Genomic DNA, 15,151 nt, shown 5'->3' with positions numbered 1-15,151 from the left:
GTCTCTATATGAATGTTTGTATGCACTCACGCATACAAACACCCCCACATCCCCCCCCACACACACACTCAAAATGAAAATTTAAAAAAAAAATCAATAGGCGCCTCATTTGGTACGATAATTCAGCTAGGTGGAAGTGGTACACACCTTTAATCCCAGCGTTCAGGAGGCAAAGGCAGGTGGACTTCTGTCAGTTCAAGGCCAGCCTGGTCTACACAGAGAAACCCTGTCCTAAAAAACAAACAGAAAACAGGAAAAGGGAAAAAAAGATAATTCTAAACAGAGAAAATAGGAGTGAGCAAAGGTTCTGTGCCGCTGTTTAACATAATTTAAAATTTTTTTCTGTCATGAGTATGAAATTTAGGTAGATAAGTCTGTTTGTCTACTAGGGTTGCATTCCAAGACGTCTGGGACATAACTGAAGCCTGCAAGTGGTTCCCAGCTGTGTGGATGTTGTTTATTTCCTACGTATATGAACTTATGGTACAGGTTACTTTATCAGGTAGGGATAAGAACGGAACAGTGGTTAAAGTTACCTAGCATTTATGAGTTGTACGTTTCTGGGATTTTCCATGGAGGCTTTTTTCCAATCAAAGCTGACCATGGGTAATTGAAACGATTAAAATGAAACCACAGATGAAATGATGGAATGAAAGGACCACTTTGTCTCCCACGCTGCTTGGCGCTTTGAAGAGGTTACTTTCTGTCCTTCCTCTGTCCTGTGTTTAGTTTTCCCTACGTTGAAAACAGAATACACTTACTTCTATCCATCGACAACACAGTCCATCATTAATACATCATGTTTTCATTTCTTGAGCTTTTCTTTTTGAGACTATCTTACCCTATCGAACCCTAGTCCAGCCTAGGGTTCACCTTGCAGTGTTCCTGCATCAGCTTCCCTGATGCTCGATTTCAAGTCAAAATTTGGTATTGGATGTCTTCCTAAACTGCTTCTATTGTTTTTTTGGATAGGGTTTCTCATTGAACCCGGCACTCACTGTTCCAGCTAGACTGGCTAGCCAATAAGTCCCTGTGGCCTGTTTTTTGTCCCCTAGCTCTGGGGTTTTAGGTGTGCACCACCATGTCTGGATTTTATTTTTATATGAGCCTGTCCCCACAGTGACACCCAGCTTCCTCCCACAAGGCCTCGCCTCCTAATAATGCCACATCCCATGGCCACGCATTCTAACACAGGAGTCTATGGGGGCCATACTCTATCCAATAAGATAACAGGCACCTGCCTTTTTGCCTGAGAAGTGCTTGCTTTGGACCTGGAAGACTGCTTCTCTGTCTTCCAGCCTTAGAGACAGACTTTGATGCTTGATCCTTTGTCTTGGTTGCTGGAGCTCAGCAGGTAAAAGGGGACACAAAACAGAGTGCCTAGCCTTACTCCTGACTGGGCAGCTCTACCGGGTCTTTCCTCACTGTGTAATTATCCTCCCTCCCTCCCTCCATCCCTGAAACTAGGGTATCACTATTTAGCTTTGGCTAGCCTCAAACTTGCTGTGTAGCCCAGGCTGTCCCAGATTCATGGCAATCCACTTGCTTCAATCTCCTGAGTACTGGGAGTGTATAGGTATGGATCACCACGTCCATCTAGACCATCAGTGATGATGTTGAAGACTTGTTTGTGAATAATGGAGAATTTCACAGAATGCACTTAGAATAGCTTTTTGAGTCATATATTGGCTGATACTGTGCATTCTTTTCATTGTGTTTTAAAGCATCATAATGACAGGCCCTTGAGTCCACCAGGTGCAGTTAAGATTTCATGATTTATATCAGAATTCAAGCTGGGGACGGAATCTTTTCCTAAATTCGATGGAATGAAGAGAACATCTGTCTACACTCAGTAGGAAGAGTGGAATGAGTAATGACTAAGTATCTAATGTGCCCAATATAAGGTTGTGAGCTAGGGGATCTTGGAGACCCAGGCCGCAATGAGGTTGGGGCATCATAAGGACATCACTGAGAGGATTGGACTTAACATGTAGCCATTAAGGTGGGTGGGACAGATACCCTTGTTCTATTGAGGTGGGTGGGACAGATACCCTTGTTCTATTGGTGAAGGGCAGTCTCCTTTGGTACTGGGTGTCCCGTATGGTACTTTATAGAGATTTAACCACCATCAACTGTAAGCTGGGTTTTTGTCCTTAAACTTCATGGCTATCTAGAGTTTTTTTCTGTTTATTGAATGAGCTTTCAGTTCTGTGGTCTTTGGTACCTTTGCCCAACTTGAACAGGTCAACCCATCTTCAGTAAACAGGGTCTTAATTCTCATGCTTAAACATAGGTCTTTCAATATTCAGAGAAAGTTAGTCCTGGAATTCACTCTGTAGAACAGGGTAGCCTTGAACTCAGTTCTGCCTGCCTGTACTTCCTGAGTGTTGGGATTAAAGGTATGTTCTTCCACCGTTGGTGTATTTTTTACAAAGATTTTCTAGTATATTTTGAGGTTGATAGTTTACATAATTGATAGCAGGCTTTATAAAATTGGAAAACAAATTTGGTACACTTTTTTGCTTTTTAAAAAAAATCTTCTGTATCAGATTTTTGAGGTGATATTTGGTCTTTTTGGTAAGTTGTTTTGGTGGGGGCATTCAGACACATTCACTTGGATATTATCTTCTCATATACAGCTATTTTTTTATTCTACAAGAGCAGGGTTGTGTGAACACATTCCAGATTGTGTATTTTATAAAACCTAAAAATACTCAGTTTGTCTTTAGAACTTGTTTGCCAACCTTTGAACTAGTTAGCATGTGGACAGAAAAAGGTTGTTTAGCATGTAGGGATCATTTTGATAATCTACTGTTGTCTGGTGAGAACTATTTTCTTCCTCTATGATGAAAATACATAGAAATCCCTTTTTTGGTCAGCTACCCTAGAAGCTCTGTGCTTGACTGCCTGAACATCTTCTTTGTTCACACACAGGGAAGTTAGACTTCTCCTCTGTCATTTAGTCAACCCCCAAGGAATTACTGATCCAACAGTTTTTCCCTATTAGGCAAGTGTTAATTTATGATGTCTTCAGCTAGAAAAAATAAAATAAAATGACTAGAGTGACGTGGTTAACTACCCTCCTTCCAAAGCTACAGTGTTATCAGAATAGAATTGATGGTAGGCGTGCCAATAAAATAACAGCAAAACACACATATAGACACACACACACACACACACACACACACACACTCTCACACATACACACACTCACACATCCACACACACATCCACACACATCCACATGCACACACATACACGCACACACACATACACGCACACACACACACATCCATACACACACATAAACACATAAACACATATACACACATATATAAAAGCACTAACATACACAAACATACATACATATATATACTAACACACATAAACACATGTTCATACACTCACACACATACATATACCCATTCATACACATATACTCATACAAACATATATATACATATTCACACACACACACTCACAAGCACTTATATACCACACATACATACATACATACAAACATTCACATACACTCATACAAACATACACACACAATACAGTCACACAGGAACACACACACACAAACACATATGTACTTAGACACAAATATACATACACTCATACACGCATTCACATACAAACACACACAAACACATACTCTTAAACATACATATATACACTCACTCAAACACATATACATATACTCACATACAAACACATATACTCACACATACACACACATGCACACATACACCTACACATTCACACACATACATTCACATACACTCATACACAAACACCCACACCCACATCCACTTATATACAAACACACACACACTCACACATACAAACATATACATTCATATACATAATACACACTCACACACACACACTCACACACACACACAGAGGATTATTTGATTGCTCATTTACTGAGGTAGTTTGATGATTTGTGATTGGTTGTCAATCCTCCAGTCACTGCAGTGGGGATCTGGGCCTCTTCCATCCATGGTCCTGGCATCTTTAATGCTGATACAGGAAGGCCTCACTTTGTTCATCTGTGTGGAGCCCTGTAGGAGGGAAGGAGAATGTGAAGGATTATGAGTTTTATGGTGTAAGCCTAGGGAGGTGGTGTTTGTAATGTCCACTTAGCTCTTGTCTAGAATGCACAGCATTCACCACAAGAAGTGGAGCACAATAAGGAAGACGAAATGGACTAAGAATCCAGCCTGCCAGCCCATTAGTCATGAAATCCACTTTGTTTCTGAGTGACAAGCAGGAGCCTGCCCTCCCTTCCCATTCTCTTTTCCTTTTATTCTCAGGAGGCTCTGAATCACTGAAACACTGGCTGAAAGACTGTCCTTTAGGCAGAAAAATTAGTGTCACTCAAGACAGGTGTTGGTATACATTCTAATTTGGTATCATGTGCTATGTACATGACATAATTTGTAAGAGAATTCTTCCCTTGCTCCCTTAAGTCTTTGGACAACTGTTTCTGGCTCTTCTACTCTTTCATAGAAGGGAAGTTTGTCGTTCCTCACTCGGCTGAGACTGGCTATGGCTCCACAGTGAGCTGTTAGCAGAAGTGGCCTTGTCAGACCTACTGACAAGTGAGTGCGCGCACACTTACCAGTGAGTGCGCACTTTGTGGAGGTGAACTACTGCTGTGACTTCTGTGTTGCTCCAAAGTAGACAGGAAAAGATATCCGGGAAAGGTAGAGAGGAGCATGTCTGCTCTTAGGTATGGTGGAGCAGGTTTAATTAGAGATTTGTGAACAAAAAGCTTTTAAGGAAACTGATTTATAAACTATAATTCCTAACTGTATATTTGTATTTATATATATTAAAATATGGCAGCTTAGGCTGGAGAGATGACTCAGTGGTTAAGAGTGCTGACTGCCCTTCCAAAGATCCTGAGTTCAATATTCAGCAACCACATGGTGGCTCACAACCATCTGTGATAGGATCTGATGCTCTCTTCTGCTGTGTCTGAAGACAGTGACAGTGTACTCAGACATAAAATAAACCTTAATTTTTTTTTTAAAAAAATATGGCATCCGGACAGTAGTGGCGCGCACCTTTAATCCCAGCACTTGGAAGGCAGAGGCAGGTAGATTTCTGAGTTTGAGGCCAGCCTGGTCTACAGAGTGAGTTCCAGGATAGCCAGGGCTACACAGAGAAACCCTGTCTCAGAAAACAAACAAACAAACAAACAAACAAATAAATATGGCAGCGCATACCTAAATGGGTATAAAATTAAGTCCTGTTAGGCCATAAAATAGCGAAGCTAGCCTTTGTTTGACCTACACAAACATTTCATTTCATAAGTACCACATGTTGAATTGTATTGGAATGGTAGGAATAGACACGGTGGGCAAGAGAAATGGAAAGCGTGGGCTAATACAGAAGCATCCCCTGGGCTTGTAGCCTAGTTAGTGAACTACACAGCACTCAGCTCTAACCCGATGGAGACCTGCTCACGGCTGACTAACATCATTGGCATTCCAGGCGGTTTCTCAGAGGTCATCTTTGCATTTGTAAGATTAAGCAGTTTGATCTCTAAAATTCCTTCCAGGATTAAAAATGTCAGCAACCATTAATTCAATTATATGATGGTGGTTCAAGTTTGGGGGCATTTTTACTCTTATGTATGTATGCACGGTCCTGTGTCTGAGTGTAGCCACACCTATACCGCAGTGTGCACACAGGAGGTCAGAGGACAACCTGAGTGTTAGTGCTTCTCTCCTACTTTGGGACAGGGTCTCTCTCTTCCAGTGTGTATACCAGGCTGGCTGACCTGTGAGCATCCAGGGACTCCCAGCTGTGCCTCCACTGTGCCCTAGAGGGACTGCGTGTATAGGCATGTGCTTCTGTGTCTGGTTGACATGGCTTCTGGAGATCTGAACTCTTTACCCACTGAGCTGAGCTAACCATTTTAAAGTTGGTTTCAAATATAATAATATTATTACCATTTTCCAGGTTTTTGGTTTTTTTTTTTTTTTGAGACAGGGTTTCTCTGTGTAGTCCTGGCTATCCTGGAACTCACTCTGTAGACCAGGCTGGCCTTGAATTCAGAAATCCACCTGCCTCTGCCTCCCAAGTGCTGGGATTAAAGGCGTGCGCCATCACTGCCCAGCCATTTTCCAGTTCTTGATTGTTTTGTTGTTGTTTGCAAGATAAGATCATAGTATGTAGTCGCACAGTTTTCCTGCCTGGTGGCTAGTTTGTCAACTCTTGGCCTTAAAAGTTTCGAGAATATGTATGTATTTTTAAAAAATCCTGGATGAACTGCCTATTGTATTCCTAAATCATAATGAGTGAGGAATTTGTTCTGTCCTGCCCAAGTCCTACTCATAGAAGATCTCTCCTTCCAGATAATTCTCTTTCAAAAGGGAACTTGATCTCTATGCTTCGCTCTGCTGGACAGTGCTCCTGGGTGAACTTGAGACCATTCCTCTGGGTGTAAGAATGATTTGCTCCCAAGGATTTTTTTGTTTTGTTTTCTTCTCTGTTTTAACTGTGTTAAGATTCGTTTTGATTTAAAAAATGTTTTTGAGAGGGTGGGTTGGTGAGCAGGGGGAGGGGGGAAGGAAACAAAGTTTGTTTTTTGTTTTTTTGTTTTGTTTTGTTTTTTCCTGGAGGGGAAACCGGGAAAGGAGATATCATTTGAAATGTAAATAAAAAAAATCTAATAAAATAAAAACATGTTTTCAAGAGAGTAACTTTGAGGCATCTTTAAAATTGAGGCAAAATTTTATTGTAACGATAGGAATATGAAGACTGAGTCAGGTGAGATGAAATCATAGAATATGTGACTAGCACATAGTGGGAAACCTTAGGCAGAAGGAGGAATGAAATTGGTCTGAGACTGTAAGCCTGTGTGAGCCTGCGTGTTATGTAAGTGTGCCTGTGTGCCTGTGTTAGTGAGCCTGCATGCCTTCATGTGTTTGTGTGTGTGTGTGTCTAAGTGTTCCTGTGTGCATGTCTGTTTTGAAGTCAGAGAATATACTTGCAGGTTTTTCCTCAGTCACTTTTATTTTTGTTTGTTTGTTTGCTTGCTGTCGATTTTTAAACTCAAAACAAGCTAGGGTCCTTACTAACCTGGAACTCCTATTAGGTCAAACTGGCTAAATATTTAATGGATTCCTTTCTCTTTCTCTCTGCCTTTCCAGAGGCACACCTTGCCCTCCTTATCCTCCCCCCCTCCAGACTCTCTTTTAAATGGCCTCTAGGGCGGTGGTGGAACACATCTTTAATCCCAGCACTTGGGAGGCAAAGGCAGGCAGATTTCTGAGTTCAAGGCCAGCCTGGTCTACAGAGTGAGTTCCAGGACAGCCAGGGCTACACAGAGAAACCTTGTCTCGAAAAAAACAAACAAAAATAAATTTTTTTTTTTTTTTGGTTTTTCAAGACAGGGTTTCTGGAACTCAAAAATCTGCCTTAAAAATAAATCTTTAAATGGCCTCTAGGACCAAACTCAGGTCTCTGTGCTCGCAAGACACACACTTTATGGAATGGACTGCCTTCCACTTTTAAGTACCTCCTGAGGGAAGGATGGTTACCTTTTTCCTGTCCACAGCTTTATCTTCACAGTCAATGCTCTTCACTGGCATGGGCATTATGTCCTATAGTGAATAGTGTCAGATGGCATTAAACAAACTGCACAAGTCAAGTCGTATGCCTGTGATTATTTATACATATGCCTGTGATTATTTATACATGTTAATGTGTGTATAGTAAAGAATACTGACACCCAGGTGGTGGTGGCACACCTTTAATCCCAGAACTGGAGAGGCTGAGGCAAGTAGATCTCTGAGTTTGAGGCCAGCCTGGTCTACAGAGCAAGCTCCAAGTATGACCAGGGATACAGAGAAATCCTGTCTTAAACACAAAACAACTCCTTTCCGCCTTCCCCCCGGCTCCCCAAAAAAAAACAAAGACAAAAAGGAGTGAGACCACCCCTGAAAACTGAAACACTATGTCTAGTCTATATTATGGACTTGTTCTTTGACTTTAGTATTACTTTAATTTTCCAGAGGAGTTGATGAGAAGTCAAAGATGCAAAGAGAGAAAAACTGGCAACTGTTTAAATAACATACAGTGTGAGACTGGCGCCATAACTTCTCCAGTCATGTATCTTTTCAGAATAACTTAATTTAGCCATTTGAACCATTTATTAAGTAAATATCTTTTAAGAATGTTTTTATGCAATCATCTTTTATGCTCTTTGGAAAAGAGCGATTGGGTAATAAAAATTCTATTAATTGAATTTAGTGACCCTGTTTATGTAGGCACATAACTTCTATAATCATACTAATAATAAGGCTTATATTTGCAGCCTTTTGTTTACATCTACACATTACGGGACTCTCTCCAGCCCTCCAAGTCCGCCCTTATCTCCCCCCACCCACCCTAGGCATTTCCTTTTCTTTCTTTGTTCTTTCTTTTGTCATTAGCATATGAAATTATGGGTTTAAATGTGGGATTTTCATATGTCTGTTTTCTATTTGTTGTTTGCTACTTCTGTCACCCCCCCTCATTTCCTACTTTCTCTTTAATCTCTGATGGTTTGAATGAAAAGTCCCCCATAGGTTTAAAGTCCCCCAAAGGTTGAACACTTTGTCCTTGTGGCACTGTTTGGAGGAAGTTAATGAACTTTAAGGAGATGTAGAGCCTTGTTAGAGATGTCACAGGGAGTGGGGGAGGGGGAGTATGATGGTGACTTTGAGAGTTTGTGTCCTCACCCCACTTCCAGTTGGCTCTCTGCTTCCTGTGTGTGGCAAAATGTTATCTCTCAGTTTCCAACTCTAGCTGCCCTTGCCATGCCCTCCTGGGCCTTACGGACCCTCCCTGTAGAATTTTAAGCCACAATAAACCTTCCCTAAGTTGTTTTTGGTCATGGTATTTTATCACAGCAACAGAAAAGTAACTAAAATGACCCCTCATGTCACATTTTCTTCAACAGTCACTCAGGACAACCGTTTCTCAGGAAACAGAAAGGTACATTGTTGGGCACTTCTGAAAATGGATAGTCATTCTTAATTTTAAATGTTAGCTTGAATGCATTTTATAATGGGTTGAAAATGCTAATCTGTGGGATTGATTAGCAAGATGACTCACCACCAAACTCTATGACTCTTGAGTTTGAAACTGGGAACCTATGTGGAAGGAGAGAAGCAACTGTCACAGTTGTTCCATCTCTGAACTCCAGGAAGCGCATACACTCCAGCCTGCACGCATACACAGTAAATCCATGGGATAAACAATAATTTGTACTTCATAGAAAACTTAGAGATCTTAATAAAATCTTTTTAATGATCTCTTTTAACTTAGAGTTTGGGAAGAACTTGACTAATTTAAAGTAAATATATAAATTATGCAGCGCCCATTGTGGGATTCAGGGCCCTGAGCATGTGAGTTTAGGTAAAATATGCGTGTCAATGTGGGTGCATCTGTCTGTGCACACATGCTGTCTGAATACATATGTGCACACGTGCTGTGGAGATAAATACTCCACCCCACCCCTAGTAGATGCTAACTTTAGGATGCATGATCAGAACATTCAAAACTGTTAGTGACAATACCAGAGCCATTGGGTACTTCACGGTTCCCATTCTGACTTTTACTCGGGTCACTGGAGTTGGAATATGGAACAATAAAGATTACAAGGTAGGGAAATCAGATCTACTCTGAATTCAGAATTTTATAGATCACTCAATGTCATTGTCCCTATCAGATATGTCACTCAGAACTCAGCATCACATCATTAGAAGGTTTATTGTGGCTTACAGTTCTAGATAGGGAGCCCATAGTGGCTGGGAGGGAGTGTCAGTGGGCAGCTGGAGTTGGAAACTGAGAAATAACATTTTGACACACATAGGAAACAGAGAGAAGTCAACTGGAAGTGGGATGAGAACACAAACTCTCAAATTCCTCATATTAGACTTTTAATCAAATTTGTTTGTTAAACAAAAAACCCTAGATTTTAAATCTTTAAGTTTTAAAAGAGAGAGAGTGAAAGAGGGTATGAAGATGGGGAGAGGAGGGAAGAGCCTGTGCCCCTCCCCACCCCAAGCACTGTGGCAAGTGTGTGGACATTGCATGCCTAAGGGCAGCTTTGTAAAATCCATTCCCTCCTTCCACCTTAAGGTGGGCTTTGGGCCCTGAACTCCAATCCGACAGCAAACATCCTTACCTTCTTACCCATCTTCACAGCCTAGGTTTGAGATATTTCTGGATGTTCTAAGAGTTTGCTATTGCCAGGAGGTGGTGGTGCACGCCTTTAATCCCAGCACTTGGGAGGCAGAGGCAGGCGGATTTCTGAGTTCGAGGCCAGCCTGGTCTACAGAGTGAGTTCCAGGATAGCCAGGGCTATACAGAGAAACCCTGTCTCGAAAAACCAAAAAGAAAAAAAAAAAAAAGAATTTGCTATTAATTACAGAATTGAGTCATTTTGAGTTTGTTTATGGCAGTGTGAAACTAAGAACAAAATTAACTTAGAACATTTTCTAAATTTAAAACATCATCCCCTCTGACCTTTTCCACACAAATCCCCAGTGTACTTTGTCTATGGTTTTGCCTGTTCTGGACAGTTTTGTATAAATAGTTATCTTAATAGATAGTCTTTTGAATAACTTCTTTCTCTTAGTGTAATATTTTCCCATTGCAATATTGTATCCATGTATGTAATGAAACTTTTTTGTTTTCATTTTTTTTGTGTGTGCTAGAGTATTGTGATGTATAAATGTACAAGTTTTTTTTTTTAATCCCATTTATCAGTCGATGGACTTGGGTTTCCCCCACCCTTAACTTTCAGCTGTTGTAAATAGTGTTTCTGTTAAGATTGTGGTTTTGTTTTTACTGCATTCTATGGGGAAGGCGAGGACTTTCAGGTATCTCTTCTCAGACGGGCAGCAATTCTGGTGGATAAGTCCTCCTCCCTTATGCTATTATTTAACCCTTCTCACCTCCTTAAAAACCTTGTCTCCATTCAGACTCATTCTCCAGTATATAGTTGAACCTGAGGGATGGGGTTGGCTTCAATGTATCCATCTATTTGGGACTGTTACACAGTTCAACACATAGTGACTTTATTTACATTTGAGGAACCCCTAACAGAGGCTCTTCAACTCTTTTTACTTATTTTATTTTTGTTTCGTTTTTCAAGACAAGATTTCTCTGTGTATCCCTGGCTGTTGTGGAAGTTGCTCTGTAGATCAGGCTGACCTTGAACTCACAGAGATCCACTTGCCTATGCATCTGGAGTGCTGGGATTAAAAGTGTGACATCACCTCCTGCTTACTTCAAATCTTAGTATGGTTAAGACAGGAATGAAATAGAATGAATAGAGAAATGCAAATTCTCTGAGTCTCTCTAACTCATTTGTGGGGCCTGGATGGCCTTCTCCCTGGCAGTCATGCCAAGTAGGAGCCCTTTTGACAGTGAGGAGGACAGTTGAGAATTAAGCTGGGACACTGGGAAATTAGGATGAATGGTTTCACTGTTGGCAGTAAGAAGGAAAGAGTTAGTTCCCCTTTTCTCTGAGAAGTCTCTGGGAGTCAGGAAGGAATATGTCAGCCCTGACTTCAGTAGGAAACTTTATCTGCATTTCCATATCATATGCTCCATTCCTTCACACATCAAAAGGTTCTTTTGAAAGAGAGTGGTAGATTAACCTATGTTGTAAATCCCCCCTATTCATCATTATGAGTTGTTAGTGTGGAAGCAGTGATTTAAACTAATTAAGGAGTGAGCTGTAAACTTTTCTAGCATTTATTTGAGCTTACTGTTTTGTTTCTTCCAGGGAACTAAGAAGTCATTTCAACCTCAGAGCTTCTAAAACTACAGTCGTGGAGCCTGGCTGGAAGCAATAGAAAGGGAAGGAGCTGGACCATCTTTCATTTACTCTCATTTAAGAGGAATTTGAAAGAGAATAAAATGGCAGAGCTTTAAGGTTAATATTCAGGATGAATCATGATAATTCAGATAAGACAGAAGATGGATCACATTACGTATTTATCTGTGATAAAAACTCGAATCCATCTGAATACTACCAAACATCACCATCTGCCCAGCGCCCTTCAGTGAGTCCTGGGGATTGGAACTCTGCCAACCTGAATGACATGGTGGTCGACTATGAAATGGAACCTGCTGGGGACAGTAGTGAAAGGGTCTCCTTAAGCCATCAGTGTGTTGAAGCACTTGATTATCCAGAGCTTTCAAGTGATTTCATGGGGAAGCATGAGTTTGCAATGTACAGTGAGCATAACTGCCAGTCTCCTGCACTTGTGAACACAAGGAAGCTCCCAGACCCACACAGTAACTTTGATTCCCTAGAGGCAACCCAGGATGAGAAGTTTGATCCTTCTAAGCCCTGTGTGTGTGAGTCTGACGATGATTATGCTTGCGGAGACGCCCCTGAAACTTTGGAGCTAAAACAAACATATGGCATGAAAGTGGACACAGTTAACTGCAACTTTATAGCACACCATGCTGTTGAACAGGGTCAGCCTTTACACGATCCTGGAGGTCTGCAGCCAACAGTGAGAGACAGAAATGCATTGTCCTGCTCTGATCGGACACCACCCCATTCCTCTAAGATGTGTGTGAGAGGGATTAATTATGATAGAGAGAACTTTGAAAGTCTTCAAGCCACACCATCAAAGAGCCTAAACACAACTTATAAAGTGATTTCTGATGTGCTGATGCAAACTGACAGTCCAGACCTTGGAATTCAGTGCCAGAATTCTTTAGGAAATGTCACCAAAGAGTACACAGATGGGACAGGGCAAGGACTCGTTGGAGAAAAAGAGATACAAGCTGTGACACTGGTTTCTGATGGCATGGAAGTCCCCAATGGGTCTGTATTACAGGAGTTCTATTGTGTATCTGAAGATGACCCAAACAGTGAGACACATTCACACGGCTTGTATGCTCAACAGGAAATGGGCCAAAATCTAAGAGGAACACTGTCCGGCTGTCATGTTGATGGTGAATGCCCAGTACTGTTGCCAGCTTTTGGTAAGAGTAAAACCAGAGTCCTGGGCTCTGAGTGTAAAGTCACTGTGACTGAAGACCCTCACGTCGATTCCCAGGACAATGACTCAGACATCCAAAGTAGTACTGAAGGGCTGACCCTGGGAAGTGTTCCAGAGCTGAGGGTTTCATCCTGTGAAATGGGTTGGGACGAGAATAGCGAAGCCATTAGCACAGATAGTGCTGCTTGCATGTCAACACCTGTTAAGCGACACCCTAATAGCATCACACTTTCACCTGTTGAAGTGAGGAAGAAGTACAATAATGTGGAGAATGGACCAAGAGATGCTAAAAGGGCACCAGGCTTGAAAGGGGAACCAACAAATATGCCAAAACCTAACCTGGGAAAATCAGCTACCAAAACGAATACCACAGTAGGCAGTAAAGTTAGGAAGACAGAAATTATAAGTTATCCCAGACCAAACTTCAAAAATATTAAAGCCAAAGTTATATCCAGATCAGCGTTGCAACCCAAAGACACTTCCCTCCTGAAGGACACGGCCAACCCTCAGGCTCCAGGGGGCTCCTCGCCCTCACCAGTGCCTTCTAAACAGTTGACAATTGTGAACAAAACGCCAAGATCGGACTATAAAGCCGACAGAAAAGGAGAGATCCCAATTAACAAGACACACAAGCAACAGTTTAATAAACTCATCACCAGCCAGGCTGCGCAAGTTACAACTCATTCTAAAAATGCTTCGCTCAGGGTTCCAAGAACAACATCTGCCACGAAATCAAATCAAGAGGATGTTGACAAGACTGGTTCTCCTCATGCAGGGAGTGAGACCGGGTCTGTGGCTGCCTTCTTCCAGAAGATCAAAGGCATTCTCCCCGTTAAAATGAAGAGCTCTGAGTGTTTGGAAGTGGCTTATGTTTCCCACATCGATCAGATTAGCCCTGAAAAGGGTGAGCAGGACCGTGAGGCTCCGATGGAAAAGCAAGAGCTGGGGAAGCAAGCCATGAATGAGACTTTTGAATCCAAGTCTCTGTTTGTGGTAAGTGAGTTCTGCAGTCTGCTTTTAGGAACGGTGAAGAAAACTGGTGTTATTAGCAAGGAGTGGCCCGTAATTGCTAATAATATCACTGAACTTGGTTCGTAATTTGTATTCTTTGTCCTGCCAGGCAGTATAGAGTGTGAATTGCGAATTAAAAAAAAAAAACAGATTTGGTATTTTCTTGAACATGGGTGTTCCTTCTGATAGGGGTTTAAAAGAGCAAATTAATATTTTTAATATATTTTGATATTTGAAATGAAATAACTGTAATCAGGTTGTATGTTGTTTTCCTGAAATTAAAAAAACAAAAACAAAAAAAACCAAAAAACAAAACAAAGGAGCTTTAAGCATTCAAACATATTGTGACACAGTTAAGAAATGGCTAGGTAAAGCTGGTAAACATAGCAACATAGAAATCCAGGAAGCCAAGACTCTTTTCAAAACTTGAGTGCACTTCTGACCAGCTCTGTGACATGGGTCAGGTAACTTTGCTACAGCCAGAAGGGAAAGGACTGGGCAGCGGGTCTGTAAGGTCACCTGTAGGTCACTTGCATTGATTTCTAATGCATGAAGGAAATAAAAAGTCCTGACATAGGAAACAAAGCAATATGTCAGCAACAGTACCTGACGAATCCTGACGAGGAACTGGAGGGCTAGATAGTCACTTAAAAAAAACTGAAGCATTTTGCACAGTTCAAGGGTTCTTTTTCTTTAATCTTGCACACGTCTTTCGACAATTATATGATAGAATGTTTTGAAAACATTGGCTGGGCTGCTGTTGGGACTGCCTGTGTGACCGCAGCTCTATTTTTGGCAGTGGAGACTAAGGTGTATTTTCAGCCCCACGTAGACTGCCCTTGAAATGCTTGTCCTCTGGACTCGGAACGGACTTGAGTGTTGAAGAGGAAGACAGATGGAACGCACACAGCCTGACTTTTGGGGACTCTCGTGTAGGAGGAATGAAACACAGCATGCTCAAGTACATGAGGCCGCTTTTTTAAAATGCTGGGGATACTCTTGGCCTGGGTCAGCTAACAGATGTTTCAGTTTTATCAATAATTATTGGCAAGGATGGAATGTCACAGGGACTTCTAAACTAGTGGGCTTCTGTATTGTTTCAT

The 15,151-nt window shown here is 41.5% G+C and overlaps 1 protein-coding gene across 4 annotated transcripts in view; it reads left to right on the top strand.

The window, feature by feature from the left end:
• The window catches only part of Mtus1 (microtubule associated scaffold protein 1), a 152,339-nt gene that overhangs the window by 42,313 nt on the left and 94,875 nt on the right, over nt 1-15,151 (top strand). For all 4 annotated transcript variants that reach the window (XM_031339591.1, XM_031339592.1, XM_031339589.1 and 1 more), the window contains exon 2: nt 11,804-14,030. In XM_031339591.1, coding sequence (XP_031195451.1) covers nt 11,967-14,030 — 2,064 coding nt within the window. In that variant the 5' untranslated portion in view covers nt 11,804-11,966. The remainder of the gene's footprint in view (nt 1-11,803; nt 14,031-15,151) is intronic.

The sequence above is a fragment of the Mastomys coucha genome, unplaced genomic scaffold (genome assembly GCF_008632895.1).
Source record: "Mastomys coucha isolate ucsf_1 unplaced genomic scaffold, UCSF_Mcou_1 pScaffold22, whole genome shotgun sequence".
Classification (NCBI taxonomy): Eukaryota; Metazoa; Chordata; class Mammalia; order Rodentia; family Muridae; genus Mastomys; species Mastomys coucha.
Note: the sequence above shows the minus strand (reverse complement) of the source record. Positions and strands in the feature narration are given on the sequence as shown.